General features: G+C 33.8%; 1 protein-coding gene across 50 annotated transcripts in view; it reads left to right on the plus strand.

Moving 5' to 3' along the window:
• The window catches only part of bt (projectin protein bent), a 227,451-nt gene that overhangs the window by 141,523 nt on the left and 67,625 nt on the right, over positions 1-18,303 (plus strand). For all 50 annotated transcript variants that reach the window (XM_074134324.1, XM_074134274.1, XM_074134273.1 and 47 more), the window contains 18 exons: positions 54-176; positions 637-785; positions 1,858-2,085; positions 2,199-2,403; positions 3,105-3,245; positions 3,365-3,529; positions 4,323-4,458; positions 9,228-9,394; positions 9,487-9,768; positions 11,202-11,385; positions 11,465-11,616; positions 12,911-13,010; positions 13,357-13,508; positions 13,606-13,887; positions 14,246-14,545; positions 14,661-14,842; positions 15,202-15,322; positions 16,675-16,953. In XM_074134324.1, coding sequence (XP_073990425.1) covers positions 54-176; positions 637-785; positions 1,858-2,085; positions 2,199-2,403; positions 3,105-3,245; positions 3,365-3,529; positions 4,323-4,458; positions 9,228-9,394; positions 9,487-9,768; positions 11,202-11,385; positions 11,465-11,616; positions 12,911-13,010; positions 13,357-13,508; positions 13,606-13,887; positions 14,246-14,545; positions 14,661-14,842; positions 15,202-15,322; positions 16,675-16,953 — 3,348 coding nt within the window. The remainder of the gene's footprint in view (positions 1-53; positions 177-636; positions 786-1,857; positions 2,086-2,198; positions 2,404-3,104; positions 3,246-3,364; positions 3,530-4,322; positions 4,459-9,227; positions 9,395-9,486; positions 9,769-11,201; positions 11,386-11,464; positions 11,617-12,910; positions 13,011-13,356; positions 13,509-13,605; positions 13,888-14,245; positions 14,546-14,660; positions 14,843-15,201; positions 15,323-16,674; positions 16,954-18,303) is intronic.

An 18,303-nucleotide genomic window follows, 5' to 3' on the forward strand; every position in this document is an offset into this window, starting at 1 on the left:
AGATGTAGCAAATTTGTAACATATTTGTGATTCTTAATTTTGTCCTCAATTAGCGCTGGAAGTAACAGGACTAACGCCAGGCAATGAATATTCGTTCCGTGTATTTGCTGTAAATTCTGAAGGAGAATCGGAACCATTAGAAACTGAAGAATCGATTGTAGCCAAGAATCCATTTGGTAAGTGGTTATGTTATAAAATATTTTAAAACCTCAGTACCAGCTAAGTGCTTGTTACTGGACGCGGAAGTCTTTGTTTGAAGTTCTGGCGGAGATGTCCTTACGACCCCTGCCAGCCATTGCTCATCCATTAAACAGGATGTTGAAAACATATTATTTAGGTGAAAAAAAAATATCCTTGACATATTCTATTCTTCTATTAATTATGGACTGTCAGTATTTAGGCCATTACCGCCGGAGCTTTCTTTGTGCACTGCTTACTTCGGGTCAGAGCTTTCTCATTATCAACAACATTTTCTACCATCGAAAGTAAGCTGTAGAAGCTCCATGAAGGAAACAAAGTTAAGGGTAGCAAGCTAAACCAGAACTAAGAACTTTATGTCCATCACAGTACCATTTTCCTTTTAACTCCTTCCCTAATAACCTTACTGTATTCTTAAGCTCTAAATTTCTATTTCAGATGAACCGAGCAAGCCAGAAGATTTAGAAGCCACAGATTGGGATAAAGATCATGTGGATCTAAAATGGTCGCCACCTAAACAAGATGGAGGCGCTCCAATCACTGAATATCTTATTGAAAAGAAAGACAAATATGGCAACTGGGAAAAAGTACATTGATTTAATATATTTCAATCAAATTCCTTTCACCGAAGTATTTCAGTTTTTGCGACATTTTTAGAAGTACCCTCTAAGTACCCACCATTAATGCAACTTGTGGCCCTAAGAATGAATACTCGATACCCTATATAGCCAGAGCAAGTAAAAAGCCACTCTGTTGACAACCAATAATTTTTCAAAATTAAAATTAGAATCTACATAGTTATTCGTCTAGACTAGACAACTAACTAGACAACGTTGGTATTCGGGTACAGCAAATTGCGGAATTGATAGTTTCGTACTTCACCGCTAATTTTCGGACTACTCACAAAGTACTTTTTTCTAAATACTACAATTAGTTACCACATATCTTTAGTGCCTTCAATTATTTTAAACTTCTTATTTGATGTTTCAAAAACCTCTTTCCTTTTCTTTCTTCAAATTTATTTGTATTCTTTTTAAGCCTGCAAATATTATCGCGTAATCAAAACTATTTTTACGAAATATATTAAGTAATTTAAGAGAGCGTACATTCATATAAACACTATCATACCACTTCAATTTGTTTGTAGGTCTAAAGGTTCTTACTTGCCATAACAAGCAAAATCCCTAATCATTTCACATACGCTTTTTACTGCACTTTGTACTTTATCTACAGCAATCATAACTTTTAGTTTGGCTCCCTCGTTAACTAATTTTATCTGTTTTCTCACAGTTAGCAACTTATTGTGTTTATGTCGAATACTAGGAATCAAATAATCGAAAACTGAGTAATATTTTACTCTTGCTCAAAATAAATTCTCTCTCTTCTGAAAAAGTGAATTCCGTCACTAATACTTTAGACTCTTTTCTGCCAAAACGATGTACATAAGCGATTTTCACATCCTCCCTCACACCCAACATTTTTCAAACACTTTTGTAGGAAATAGATGAGAGAAATGAGTATTAGAGGAATACCTTAACAATTAAATTTTTAATACTGTCTTCTTAAGAATTATTTCATATTAATAACAAATTACTTTTAGTAATTTACATAAAAGATTTGAATGTTCCTATAAAAGTTATTTAAGCACTTTTTTTTTAGGCGTTAGTAGTACCAGCAAGTCAGTTAATGGCTACAGTACCAAATTTGACAGAGGGAGAATCATACCAGTTCCAAGTACGAGCTATTAACAGTGCCGGCCCTGGAGAGGCTAGCGATCCAACGCCCATTATAGTAACTAAACCTAGAAATCTTGCACCTAAAATAGACAGATCAACACTTAACGATGTTACTATTAAAGCTGGGCAAGGATTCTTGTTCAACGTTAGGGTAAGGAAAGATCCAGGAATAAATGTCATCGAGTTTTTTATATTTGCATGTAATTTCAACTAGAACGCAGATATAAAAACTCAATATAATAACAATATTATTGTTTTTCTTAGGTATCTGGTGAACCAATGCCAGAAACATCTTGGATCCATGGTACCCAAGAACTTACATCTAGACACAATGTTAAAGTGGTACATACAGACTATGCAACAAAATTAAGCGTACGTATGGCAACAAGAAAAGATTCTGGCAAATACAAAGTTATGGCTGAAAATATTAACGGCAAAGATATTGCAGAAGTAAAAGTAACAGTGTTAGGTAATCACATTTTGCTTAGTATTGAGAAATGGAGTTTTAATAAAAGTGTTCGTTTATTTACACTATACATACTTGCATTATGCAATTTTATGATTTCTTTCTTTTCGTCTTTACCAATCTGTACTTGTAGTTTTTTAAGATATCAAAATAGGCGCTAATTATTCGAAATTCAATGTTTGCTGGTATGTTACTGCGAAGAGGATGAAATCTTCATCACTTCTGGCACTTTAATTACTAAATCTAATGTTTCATCATGTTTAATCAGTACAAAATCATTGGTTCTATCTTCGTGGAGAATTGCTGAAAAATTGTAAAATCTAGTTTGGCCAAGTCACAAATTTCTGTAGTTAATGGATTTTGAGACTACATCTGTGGATATCACGTTACAGACATGAAAGATTTTATGATGTACGAAAATCCGAAACGGGTCAATAATTGAGAAAACATGGTGCATAAAATCAACGAAAAAAGGGAGTTATTTATTAACTTTTCAAATTATAAAACTGTTTATTTTATATATATTTTTTTTTAAATAGCGAGGGTCTCAAAACTTGTATGTTTTAAGAAGGCACCGTTTTAATAAATGCCAAAACCATCTTATTACCATCGCATTACTTCCTGAGAACAGATCTTTGTATAACAAATATTTTTATTGCAATTAATTTTAACTTTTTAATTGATTTTTCAAATTTGGTGTTTAGACAAACCAAGCGAGCCTAATGGCCCATTGAAAGTTAGTGATGTTTACTCCGAAGGTTGTAAATTGTCTTGGAAACCACCAGACGATGATGGGGGCAACCCTATTGAGAAGTATGTCATTGAGAAGATGGACGAAGCCACGGGTATGTCAGAGTCATTAAAAAATCTATTTTAAAATAACCAATGATTATTGGGTTCCTAAACATTTTTCTAAAAAGTTATAAAATGCAGGTAAAAAACCTGATTTGTGCATTTATTTCAGGACGATGGATACCAGCTGGAGAGACGATTGGACCTGAACTTTCTTTTGATGTGACCGGTCTACAGCCGAAGCACAAATATAAATTCCGTGTACGGGCGGTCAACAAGCAAGGAAAGTCTGATCCCCTGACTGCTCAGCAGGCAATAGAAGCCAAAAATCCCTACGGTAAAAAAATAATTAATTCTGAAGAAAATTAGCGTTTCGCCAAAAAAGTGATTTAAATTGATTTTATTTTTAAGTAATTTAATCATTTCGTTTCATCGTTTTTGTAACTTTAAAAAAGTAAATTAATCGCCTATTTTTTCAGGCGGGGCTTAACGTCCAATTACCAATTAGGTGTCGTGGACGGAGGCGACTAGCAAACATACTTTACTATAAAATTCTTTTATTAACCATTAAATAAAATCCAAGGCCTAAGACCGGGAATCGAACCCAGTACCACAATACTTATTAGCTTTACAGGTCTCGCCTCTAACCGTTCGGCTACCGTGGCGCCTTTTAGTAACTTTAATTGCAGATAGGATAGGGAGTAGTTCAACAAATAATGCAATACGTTCTTCTCTTTCATAGTAGCTGTTTCGTCGCCTTTATAATATCACACAACATTAAAAACGTAGCTGAAATTTTAAGCTTGAGCAAAATTGATCATTTAAAAAATAAGTTATCACAGGAGAGTTTAAAGATGACGCACACAAAATTTTAAATTTGCTGTTAGAAAATTGCCTGAGGAAAAACAAAAAACATTATTTATTGAACAAAAACACAGACATGGGTTTGTCTATTCATAATGTGACATTTCTAGCATTAATAATAGATTGGATTGATCCTCATTATGCTTAAATGATTAAATTATGTTGAAATTTTTACAGAACCTTAAAAATTAATCATTAAAAGTTCAATTGAAATGCAATACTTTAGGCAAATATCACTTTTTCTCAGATATAACATTGGATTTCAGATGAACCAGGAAAGCCGAGTACACCTGTAATAAAGGATTACGACAAAGACTTTGTTAAACTGGAATGGGACAAACCAGAGACTGATGGAGGATCTCCAATTACGGGTTACATTATTGAAAAGAAAGAAAAATTCAGGTAATTTCTACTGTTTCGTTAAAGTAATACAGATTAAACTAATGTAAACTTTGAATATATATACAGGGTGTTCATTTTAAGACGGCTCAAATGCATTTCATGCTTAAACGGTTGTTCTGAGCGAAAAATGGTAGAGGAAATATTTGTTGTCCGTCACCCCTAGTTTCCGAATATGTGACTTGATTTTAGATTCCTGCTCGCATACGCGGCTGCAAAAGTGAGAATTTGCAGTTGACTCCCATTTTCATATACACAGTTTTAAAGAGTATAAAAAGTAAAGAAAAAAACCGGAAACCGCAATTCGATATTTTCAAAATTAAATGTGCTAGGCCATTTCAAAATCTGGTATTTTTGATCATATTTCAATTTTTTTAACTTGTTATCAAAGAGAAAGAAGAGCACGCGATAGGTCATTTTTATGTATTTTTTCATCCCCTTTCTACTAAAAATATTGCCAAGGCCGTAAAGCTAGTATTTTTCTTAATATCTGGAGATAAGTCGTTTTCCGACTGATTTTTCTAAGAAAAATCAAATGTTAAGAGCTTTAGATGTTCTCAAACATACCCAAAATGGCTAAAAATGAATTTTACATCTGCTACAAACAAGAAGGTTTAATAATTATTTGGTAATTTTAGGAGAGTTGCGCTTAATTACCAAAAAAATTGGAAACCTCCTGCCACATATTTAAGTGACCAATATCTTTCATGTAAAGGATCAAACTTATGCCTTAATTTACCAAATAGAGAACATCTAAAGCTCTTAACATTTGATTTTTCTTAGAAAAATCAGTCGGAAAACGATTTATTTCCCAATATTAAGAAAAATACTAGCTTTACTGCCTTGGCAATATTCTTGGTGGAAAGGGGATGAAAAAATACATAAAAATGACCTATCGCGTGCTCTTCTTTCTCTTTGATAACAAGTTTAAAAATTGAAATATGATTAATTAAAACTGTCCGGTAGGACAGTTGTATAAGGGTTGACCATCAAAAACTGCACGAAAAAGTGTAACGTTGAAAAACACCCAACTTTGACAATTTTTTTCTATTTTTCTATAAAAGATAAAATTCCCAAATTTTCTTTATAATATAGGGCAAATCCTCCTTTATAACTGTAATTTTTTTGCAACCACCTAGATCTAATAGGTTTCGAGAAAAAAGTTGCCGAAAATGAGCAAAAACGGCTTTTTCAAAAAATGTTCTTGTTCTTGTTCTTCTTCTTCTTCTTCTTCTTCTTGTTGTTCTTGTTGTTACCTTTTTTGTAAACAACGTAGCGCCTAAACGCGTGAACCGATTTTCATGAATGAGGTGTCATTCGATTCGGAATTTTATGTAGATGTGCCTTTTGGGGGTCTCGGCCCTGTACATTGAATGGGAGAGGAGTTAGCCCCCTTTATGTAAGGCCCCCTCCAAAATTATTATTACTAATTACTCTGTAAATCTTGGCCCGATTTTGATAAAATTTGGTAGGATGATAGGGTTAGGGCTCCCCTACCTAACAATAAAGCGACGATCTGCTCTTACACTTGTTAAGGGGAAGTATAGCAATCGTTTCAAATTATCGACACGTGAACCGATTTTCATGAATGAAGTGTCATTCGAATCGAAATTTTGTACAGATTTGTACTTTAAAAGTCTCGACGCTATGCCTCATAAGGAGGGGAGTTCGCCCCACCCAAATAAGGCCCTTTCTAAAACTATTATTACCAATATTTCTACAAAGCTTAGTCCGATTTTGATAAAATTTAGCACGAAGAAGTGATTAAAGCTCCTCTATGTGGCTGTGAAGTGCCATCATGCTCTTACACCTACTAAGAGGAAGTACTGCAATCGTTAAAATTATCAATGAGTGAACCGATTTACATCAATGAATTGTCGTTCGATTCAAAATCTTTGCCTTTTAGGGAGAAGTACTGCAATCGCAGTTTATTTTTCTTGCTCCTCTTAAAAGGAAGTACTGAAATCGCAGTTTAATTTTGCTATTTACGTACAAATACCTTCCTATTTTATTCAAAACGCTTTCTCAAAAAAATGGTTATTGAGGATGGTTTGGGGACCGTAACTATAATCATTCTTTAAAAAGATCTCTCCAGTGGTAGTTACGGTTCCGATTTAACACCTTATCAGGTTATAATGATAGAATAGCTTATTCCAAATTTTAAAAAATCTGTAAAGCAGACGTAACTTTGCAAATAGACAAAAAGGAAAATCTATCCAAAAGGTACAAAAATCTCCTTAACAAAAACTTACAGTTTTAAAAGTTAAGTATAAGGGTTGATTAAACGCCAAAAGGTACACAAATCAGCAGTTCCCAACATTTCATTAATACTTCATTGATATAATTTAAGTAATTTTACTGCATTAACTTTTCCTTCACATTTTTTAGAATTTATTAGATGTCACAGACCCTTATGCTGGCCAGTTCATTCATAATATTTTTTTATTATAATTATGATAAAATGAGTGATGAATTATTCTGAGTAGTCACATATACATGCATGTTAAAGTAGAAAAAAACAAAGTTAGAGTCGGCCACTTTTTAAATTTCAATCACGGAGGATTCAAAACAATATTTCAGTCTTAAATTCGTCTTACCGAAATATTCGTGAGCACAAATAACATACATTTAATAACAAGTAGATTATTCAACAATATTTACTCATTTCTCAATTGTAATTTAATTTAGTCCCCCTAATTTTACTTATGGTAAAATACTGGAATAATTAGCTGTCCTAAAAATATGCATATCTTTATTTTCTTTATTTTATATTACATATATATAACATTGTGGGAAGAACACCTAGATTGAGAATGTAATTGAAGAAAACTATATTATTTGCGATAAAGCCAGATTATTTATTACTTATTATTACAAACGTTTGACTACAACATAAAATAACAATTACTTTAATCGAAGAATGAACTTAAACCAATGATTTTTATTTAAAAATAAAAATAAATGCATAAAATTATTGATGTAAAAAAAGTTTATGAATTTTTTAGCCTCTTGTTTTTTTTATATTTTTTATAACGTTTTCTTTTTCACCTGTGATTAATAGTTTGATTATTATAGATAAATAGATATTACAGTCAATCTAAGTTAAATGGTGTGCTACTTGAGTAAATATTTTGTAGACGAAAATGGCCAGCATAAGGGTCTGTGACATCTAATAAATTCTAAAAAATGTGAAGGAAAAGTTAATGCAGTAAAATTACTTAAATTATATCAATGAAGTATTAATGAAATAAATATCAGATTTTGAAATGGCATAGCACCTTTAATTTTGAAGATATCGAATTGCGGTTTCCGGTTTCTTTCATAACTTTTTATACTCTTTAAAACTGTGTGAAAATGGGGGTCAACTGCGAACCCTCAGTTTTGGTCGCGCGTCAGCCGCGTATGCGGGCTGGAATCTAAAATCAAGTCACATATTCTGAAACTAGAGGTGACGGGCAACAAATTTTTCCTCTACCATTTTTTGCTCAGATCAACTGTTTAAGCATGAATTGCATTTGAGCCGTCTTAAAATGAACACCTTGTATTTTTTTTTTTTTTTTTTTTTTTTTTTTTTGGCGCATCGACTGCTTGGCCATTAGCGCCCAACACCTTGTATTATATATTACACTTGCTGTTTGTGAGGGTGGTGCAGCAGTAGGTCCAATTATAGTGAAAAGTGATTTAAGGCGCGTCAACATCTAAGGTTATTGGCGCCCGGAGTTTTTTTCAGTGTACTGCCGGCCTCCTGACAGTGTTCGCAATAACTATTATGACTAAAACAATGCTGTTTATATCAGTTATAAAGGAAACTTTTCTCTGCAATTCTTTGAAGAATTATTAAAAATCTGATCAATCGAAGAGAGATGTAGTGGTTGGAATTGTGGACGATTTAAAAAACCTCCAAAATTTAACCTTCTTTATCAAAATAACTATTATCACTAAAACAATACTGTTTATATAAGTGATAGAGGAAACGTTTCTCTACAGTCCATATTCCTCTTAGTAGGTGTAAGAGCAAGAACGTCGCTTTAATGCAACCTAGCGATGCCCTAACCCTTTCATCCTGCCAAATTTCATCAAAATCGGGCTAAGATTTACGGAGTTTTTAGTAATCTTAATTTTGGAGGGGGCCTTACATACATGAAGCTAACTCCTCTCCCATTCAATGTACAACGTCGAGACACCCAAAAGGCACATCTCAATAAAATTCTAAATCGAATGACACCTTATTCATGAAAATCGGTTGGCGCGTTTACAAAAGAGGTAAGAAGAAGAAGAAAAAGATTTTCTGAAAATGCCGTTTTTGATCATTTTTGGATTTTTTTTTCTTAAAATCTATTTATGTACATAGTTGCAAAAAAAAACTCATAAAAGAATATTTGTCCTATATTTTAAAGAAAATTTGGGATTTTTATCTTTTGTAGAAATAGAGAAAAAATTGTCAAAGTTGGTTGTTTTTCAACGTTACGCTTTTTCGTTTTTGACAATCAACCCTTATACAACTGCAATACCGGACAGTTTTAATCTAATTAATATGTTTACGAATCAAGTTGTGATAAAGAACCTTGAAATAAAAATTTGCTGACATATACACAAACGACTTTCTCGTTTTACGATTTTTAAAGTTTTAATTTACAAATATTCTTTAAAAATTTAAAGCCCAACTTCATACTACCAAAAGCCTAAACGTTTTAAATTTAAAACGACATGTTCACGTACTTCTTTTTTTCACCAGGAAGGGCTAATAATCCGAAAAATTATTAATGTTTCAGTAATACATGGGACCCTTGCTTGGAAGTGGATGGAGATAAGACTACAGGTGTTATACCAAATTTGTTCGAAGGGACTCAGTATGAATTCAGAGTTCGAGCCAAAAATATAGCAGGCCCTGGCGAGCCAAGCGATCCATCCGCTTCGATCATTGTCAAGGCAAAGAATTGTGAGTTGGAGTTAACAGTTACTCTTAGCACTTACTATTCACTCTTCTAGAAAAAAAATAACTATCTGGAGTTTTTTTTTCTTCATTTTCAGTGTGTCCACATATAGATAGAAATGCAATGATGGATATCAAAGTTCGTGCAGGACACAACTTTGAACTAGATGTCCCTGTCACTGGTGAACCTCCACCAACTAAGGAATGGGTAATGAAAGGTACCCCAGTGATAACAAACGATAGGATACGTGTGGTTAATGAAGATTACAACACCAAACTAAGAGTGATTGATGCAAAAAGAAGTGACTCTGGTTCCTGCACACTGTTCGTGAAGAATATCAACGGTTCCGACACAGTCACGGTCAACATTACTGTATTAGGTCAGCAATCAGATTTCAGAAAAAAAAACAAAAAAAAAAAACTTTGACATAGGGTCATAACAGTTATCGCATTCTAACTGTTTTTCTAAGTTGTTTCGTTTCTATGGTCTTGATAAAAAGCCACGAAATATTTGCTTTTATTTTATTTTTTTATTGTTTCTTTATTTATTTTTATTTGTTTAATAGAACATCTAATGCATAAAACAACTAACAGTTTTAAATATTTATTTATGTAAACAGTTTCAATTATTAAGGAGTTCTAATTATGTTATTTGTATACATTCTACGAAGATTTTTATTGCACTCCACTTACCTTTCGGTAATTACGCACTTGAAGTTTGTTTCGTAACAAGTCACTACTCGTAAATTGAGTGCAGAAAAAAAAGAAGAGAATCTTATACAGAAAGAGTGATGAAAATCGGTGCTTGGTTATCATTGATATCAGCGATGCCCAGTGAAAACACCCATATTGTGGGTGGATCCGCCCTTAATAGTTAGGGATTCGCAGAGGCAGTCGGGAGGCGAATTCCCTTATCAGACTGTTTAGGAAATTATTTTCTTAAAGTATGATGCCTTTTTGTCATGTAGCGACCCTGTTACCTTTAGCAATGGAAGCAACTTGCATTAAAGAACAGTAAAATGGGTAAAAATTGGCAATTTAACAATAACATTCAAGCGATTTTACGCCAATACAAAAAAAATAATAATAATAATAACGCCCCCGAAATAAAATAAAAAAGATGGGAAAGACCATGTTTGTAAATCGGTTGCTCAGGTAAGGTCCAAAAATATGGGTTTATCAACCTGGAAAGTAAGCTTCGTCCAGGGCTCCTGCAGAAGCACAGATCCTTGCACAATCACCAGCCAACTTTCAAATTAATTCTCGAAATATAATAGTTCTGGGTGGTTGCAAAAAAATTACAGTTATAAAGGAGGGTTTGCCCTATATTTTAAAGAAAATTTGGGAATTTTATCTTTTATAGAAAAAGAGAAAAAAATTGTCAAAGTTGGGTGTTTTTCAACGTTACGCTTTTTCGTGCAGTTTTTGACGATCAACCCTTATACAACTGTCCTACCGGACAGTTTTAATAAGTAGGGGGTAGCACTCAACCATAAATCGCCTATTGTGATCAGCATATTTTCCAGAAGCTATTGAAATCATCTCACACCAACGTCGACTTTAAGTCTGTAAAAACCTTTCTTCAAATCCAGAGTGATTTTTGTTACTTCAAACGAATTACTTACAATTAAAATTGCATTTATATTCGAGAGTAAGGTTCAGATGTTCTTTTGCGAGAACCAGAACTCAGAAGAAAACTAAATCTGTTTTGTGACTCATAAGCCCTATTTTTATTATTATTATTATTATTATTTATCTATCCATTTTGAAAACTAAATTTCCCAATTTATTGATTTCTAATTAACAAATTCAGATGTTCCGCAACCACCGGAGGGACCACTTAACTTATCAGACGTCACGAAAAACTCTTGCATGGTAGCTTGGCGACCACCCAGAGACAATGGTGGTACCGACATTTCTCACTACGTTGTGGAGAAAATGGACAGCGACAGCCTTAGATGGGTACCATGCGGTGACAGTTTTAGCACCAATTTAAGGTAATAGAAATTGTTTTAATAGAAACTGTAGCACTCATTGTCAGAAGCTCTATTGAGAATATTATAATGTTTTTTGTAGAGTGGAACATTTAATAGAAGGCCACAATTACAATTTCCGAGTAAAAGCAGTCAACAAGATAGGAGAGTCATTACCACTGACTGGGCAGTCGCCAATCACCGCTAAGGACCCCTACAAGAAGCCTGACAAACCAGGCGTACCACAAATGACTGGTGAGTGCTTTATAATAATTGCATTTTACGTTTATTTGACTGCTATAGAACAACATTTCAGAGAAAACGGTCAGATAGATATTTTGTTTTCACCAATTTGTGATATGATGCTTCTTTTATTTGCAGACAATTAACATTTTTGGATACTGTTATGCAGATACAAAGGGAAATTAAATCTTTCAGAGCTATTCTAATGACAATTCACTAATTGTAAATACAAACAAAACTAAAGCTAAAGTTCCTAAAAGAAAATCCCAGAATAAATTTAATACTTCTTTATGAAGACGTAGAAGAAGATAAGATCGATGAACTTAAATATCTGGGACTGCTTTCCTCTAAATCGGGGCTGTTCACCAGGGTGGTCAGGCAAAGACCTCTAAAGGGTGTTTAGCGGCTTACTTAGTATCGAATATTTGCTAGTACTTCAAGTTACGTATATGACGTAAATATAAAATATATATAAAAGCACTTCAAACTACAAGGCCCGTTTGGAAACCGGGCAGCTACGTATAAGTTTCTATATTCTGAAATTTGTTACGTATCTTAGAAATGGTAGGTCAAAAGTTACCAAAAATCTATCAGAATTTGTTGAAACTATAATATGGACAAACAATTCAACTGGATACATCAATTAAAAATCCTTCTTGAACGTATTAATTACTCCGATTTAGGGTACAACTAAGATCCCTGAATAAATTCCGTTTTTAAAAAACGGGAAACCCAAAAATTTTAAAGGCTTATGAAGAATACATGATGAACTTAAATGGTATTAAAATATAATATAAATATTATTTTGAGACCTGCAAAGCTAATATACATTGTGGTACTGGGTTCGATGCCCGGTCTAGGGGCTTGGATTTTATTTAAAGGTTAATAAAAGTAATTTACAGTATATGTTTGCTAGTCGCCTCCGTCCGCGACACCTAATTGGTAGTTGGACGTAAAGCCCGCCTGAAAAATTAGGCTATTAATTTACTTTACTATAAATAATATTTTGAACTCTTCCACTGAAACACTTTATTAACTTTTGTACTTAACTTTATGAAGGATTCTAAGAGAGCTGGTGTCTCCTTATAAATACAATTTTATTACATTGAACGTACTCGTTTATTACAATACTGAAATCAAATAACAACAAAAATTATTTGAAGAAACGTTGTAAGCTAGAACTGGAGGAGTGCAATAAATCGTTTCAAAGAATGTCCGATCCTTTAAAGTTTAAACTTTTTGCGTGGGCTCGAATTGCATACACTTTTATACATGTATGTATATACATTTTTATTTGTTTTTCCAGATTGGGGTAAAGACTTTGTGGCACTTAAGTGGACACCACCGAAGAAAGACGGCGGTTCACCAATAACCGGTTATGTCATTGAAAAAAGGCCCAAATTCGGGTAAGCTCCATTTTTTCTTTACAATAAAATGCTATAGTTATTTTTATTCGCTAAAATTTTAAGGAGGTGGGAGCGAGGCATCCGTAAAACTATGCTAGATATTACAAAATTAATTTAATTTAATTCTAGCTAAAATAATAATTACTAGTTATTCCTCTGAATTTTAACTGATAAAGTGGAAGACCTCAAGAATTACAAAAATGTGGAACAAATTAAATTAATTCTAATTAATTTAATCTTACAATCTATTATGAGATCGGAAGAAATTTGGTTAATAACGGATTTTTTTTTAACGAGTTGTTTTTACGTAACTTATTTTTCGCCATTGTTTTTAATTTTCACAAAGTCAATGGGAAAAAGTGTGTGACACTGGACCTAAAGAGACTGAATGCAAAGTGGACGGTTTGAAAGACAACGAAGAATATGAATTCAGAGTGATAGCTGTGAACAAAGGAGGCTTAGGCGAACCTAGTGATCCAGCTACCAGACCTAGATTCAGTTAGTAGTTTCACACGTTACTATTATGTTTTAACATGATATAATGGTCTTAATAAGAAAATTAATTGATTTTTTTGCTTTTATTTTTAATCACCAGTGGAACCACACATTGACACCCTTGGCTTGCAAGATTTGGTAGTACGTGTTGGCCAGCGTATTAATTTCACTGTGCCCATAGAAGGTTCACCTTTGCCAAAGGCGCAATGGGCCATCAACTTCAAGGATATTGTATCAGATGCTAGAATTGATTTGAGTACTACTTCAACCGAAACAACTTTGGATATTCCTTTCTCAGTTCGCACCGATAGTGGTACCTACTCGCTAACACTTGTCAATGAACTGGGGTCAGTGACTGCTTCTGCCAATGTTTCTGTTTTGGGTAAGTTAAATCTATAATTTATATAATGTGAAATAATAGTTCATTACTATATACAATAGTTTGAAGTGTTGTTTTTTAAATTTTGTTTTGCGCGTAGTACTTAGCAATAACAAACAGATATTTAAAAAGTACACGCATTCTATATAATTTTGGCTTAGATGTAATTTTTTGCTTTGAATTTTCTCAGAAAGTGTTGTGGACTATGAACTTTATGTTTTTTGTTATAATTTACTTACAAGTCCAGTTATAATAAAGAGCTCACTCGTAGTGGAGCTTTAAGTTGACTTACTTTTCCCCACACAACAGTACTTCTCAGTTTTAGATATTTCTAATTTATTTTTTCAAATTTTAATTCCAGACCGCCCATCTGCACCTAAAGGTCCGCTTGTAGTATCAGATATTACTAAAGAAAATGCTAGAATTACCTGGAAACCACCAGACGACGATGGTGGTTCACCCGTACTGCACTATATTATTGAAAAAATGGACATATCTCGGGGCACATGGTCAGACGCGGGCATGTCACCGAGTCTCAACCATTTAGTTGAACGCCTAATACACAAAAAAGAATACCACTTCAGAGTGAAAGCAGTGAACGCTATGGGCGAATCAGAACCATTGGAAACAACTAAGGCTACCATTGCTCAAAACGAATTTGGTAAGTACTTTAAGTTTTCAAATCAAAATTTTACTGAGGAAAAAATAGTCACTGGTATTATCGACAATTACAAAATTAAATATAAAAGCTTGAATGTAATTACTTTTGCTCTCAGATGAGCCAGAAGCTCCAGAAAGACCTAACGTCATGGACTGGGGAGAAGACTTTGTTGAAATTGAATGGACGAAACCTAAATCTGACGGTGGTTCTCCTATTCTTGAGTATATTGTTCAGAAGAAAGAGAAAGGCAGTCCATATTGGGCGAATGCAATGACTGTTCCTAGTAACAAAACAACCGTGAGTTACGCTTTCTAAGGATGTCATTTCTTTAACGGAAGCTAATTTGAAACAAAAATTAAACAAATTTTGTTGATGTTTAACTATTTATTTTAAATTCATAGGAGTTGTTTAAAACTAGATTTTTTCTTTATTTGTGTATTTTTACAAATTGTGTTGCATAATTTTTTTTTTTTTTTTTTTTTTTTTTTGACATTGTACTTATGTAATGTGTAATACTTTCTATACAAAATTTAATTTTGGCGCAAGTATAAATCCGGCACCTGATAAAGCTACATCGCCATATGACCTACGAAACCGATCCTTATCAAACTACTTCCTTGTAAAAAGTAGCTGAGTGTTCATTTTTTTTATTTCAGGCTAACATTGGCGATCTGACGAAGGGTCATGAGTACGAATTCCGTGTAATTGCTACGAACAAAGCAGGACCCAGCTTGCCTAGCGAGCCTACTGAACCAGTCATTACCAGGCAAAGATACTGTAAGTGCTATTTTATTGGCATTTTTTTTAAAGACATATCGACATACTCTTAAGCGTGTATGAACATAGCTCAGTAAAAATCGTCCTAAAGGACAATTCCAAGGTGGGACATTGATGAGAAAGATATTGATCGCATGGCGCATGGTGTTACAATTAAGAAACCTTTGCCACATTAGCCCACATAGAACGTGCCTTTCAGGTAGGCGGCTTTTATTTGAGAGGCATGCGGTAAGCAAGTAACATGTCACAGATAATTCTTCCTTCACTGCCAGCACTGCTTCTACGACTCCACTTCTTCCTTCTAGATGATGGGTTATCTCGGTTTGAGCCACTATTCGAGAATGGAACTTTGAATTCTAGACTAAAAATGAAAAACACTGAAATAGCTATAGTGTGGGAAATAGTGTAAGACGGCTGTAATAATGTAAAGAGTAATAAAATAAAATAAATTGGGAGAGCTGACTGAAAGTAATGCTGCCACTATTTCCAGAAAATAATAAGCTGGGGAAGCAGACTAAAAATCAATATTTAAACTAAAATTTCTAACATTTAAAGCGGGAAATCTAATGTGGACGCCACCAACACTCAGAATACCAAAAGATTTAGACAATAAAATATTCTTATATTTAAAATTAATTCAATTAACAAAAACACAATAAGGAGGTCTAATAATTTTAAAAAATACAGTTTTGTTCCTTCATAATTAGATACAAATTAACAATTAGCACGTGCATGGCGTACAATATTAGTTCCCTTTACAATTATAACATGGTTTTTGACTTAGCCTTAGACTGTTAAAGATCTTTGCAATTAAAACACTGGTTGTCACTTTAGACATTGACCGCGCGACGACACAAAGGGTGAATGGTCATAAAAATTATATTATAGTCTCATACTGGACTCAGGACTGGGGCATCTTCACCGGTATAGATGGGAAACACGGTGATCACTCGCTGGACTCGGTGGTAATGGCTGACTGACCCATACGAACGACGCTTGGGTTGGGCTCTCTCCTTTTTTTTACAGTTCTGCCAACTGTTTAGGCGGAGGCGAACTGCAGGCAAGATGGCGCGAACATCTTCTACTTCAAACCTCTCTTCGGGTACTGAACAAAAAGCGAGTACAAAAACTTACGTAAAGCCGAACATTGCACTGTAGAGAAACTTGTTTTAGCATCAAGAAAACCCCCGGAAAACAATATTTCGGGGAAGAATTGGTGATTTGAGGGCTGTGTTTTATTCAATTTGAAAATAAATTGCTCTAGTAATTTTTTTTTTTTTTTTTTTGTAATGCAATATCTAAACTTTTTCAAGAGTTTCAATAGACTTAATCAAGTTTACTGAATGTTGCAGTGGCTCCAAAGATAATGACACCATTGAACGACATGGTTGTTAAAGCAGGCACTATTCTCCACGTTGCTGTTGACTATATCGGTGAACCACCGCCAGAAGCAATCTGGTCTATTGGATCTAAGGAAATTGTTGCTGATTCACGAACTACAGTCTCTGCCATTGGCTACCATACAATTGTGCATACAGTTAACTGTTGCCGGACAGACAGTGGACTATATCATCTTCTACTAAGAAATAGTTCTGGCATCGATGAAGGGTCTCTGCAAGTCACAGTTTTAGGTGAGTTTATCGGTATGAAAATTAATGAAGAATAAAATACTACAAACCTTGGAAAAATAGAGAAAAATAAATATTTGTGTTCATTAGTGGTAATAAGTAAACTCGTATTTGTGCTGGACGCAAAAGTAATAGTCATACATCTACTAATGTGTAGTTAGAACAACAACTCATTTGAAATAAAAAATAGTTCGAAGCGCATGTGAATATACAGGGTGCTATTTTAGGACGGCTCAAATGCATTTCATTATTAAATGGTTGATCTGAGCAAAAAATGGTAGAGGAAAAAGTTGTTGCCCCGTCACCTCTAGGTTCAGAATATGTGACTTGATTTTAGATTCCTGCAAACGCGGCTGACGCGCGACCAAAAGTATGGGTTTGCAGTTGACCCCTATTTTCATATACACACTTTTAAAGAGTATACAAAGTTATAAAAGAAACCGGAAACCGCGATTCGATATCTTTAAAACTAAAGGTGCTAGGCCATTTCAAAATCTGATATTTACTACTCATATTTCAATTTTTTAACTTGTAATCAAAGAGAAAGAAGAGGTCATTTTTACGTATTTTTTCATCCTCTTTCTACTAAAAATATTGCCAAGGCAGTAAAGCTAGTATTTTTCTTAATATCGTGAAATAAGTCGTTTTCCGAGTGATTTTTCTAGGAAGGATCAAAGGTTAAGAGCTTTAGATGTTCTCAAGCGTTCACAAAATGGCTAAAAATTAATTTTACATCTGTTACAAACAAGAAGGTTTTAATTAGAAGGTTAAACAAGAAGGATAATTATTTGGTAATTTTGGGAGAGTTGCGTTTAATTACCAAAAAATTGGAAACCTCCTGCCACATATTTGAGAGATCAATATCTTTCATGTAAAGGATCAAACTTATACCTTAATTTATCAAGTAATGCACTTTACTCAACTTGTGAAGCATGTACTGTGCCTTCAAAGGTGCCAAAAAAGATAAATTAAGTTTTGATAAGTATGCTACGGTCCAGGAAAAATACTTATTAGCATTCTATGAAGCATCGTTTTTAACAGCGAAAGCGAAAAAACCTTTTACAATTGGTGAGGAACTTGTATCGCCCGTAGCAGTTAAAGTTACTGAGTTAATTCATGGAAAACAGTGTGCAGATGAACTGCGTAAAATTCCATTATCAAATGATACAGTTTGTAAAAGGATTACAGAAATTGCCTAGGACTTGTTTCAACAATTAATGGAAAGAATGCACAAAGCCCAAAATTTGCCATACAGCTTGATGAGTCTACAGATATTCAAGATTCAGCTCAATTGTCAGCATTTGTACGATATTGTTATGATAATAATGTATATGAAGACTTGCTATTTTGCTA

This window comes from Rhodnius prolixus, unplaced genomic scaffold (genome assembly GCF_049639745.1).
Source record: "Rhodnius prolixus isolate KJV_2025 unplaced genomic scaffold, Rpr scaffold_16, whole genome shotgun sequence".
In the NCBI taxonomy this organism is placed as follows: domain Eukaryota; kingdom Metazoa; phylum Arthropoda; class Insecta; order Hemiptera; family Reduviidae; genus Rhodnius; species Rhodnius prolixus.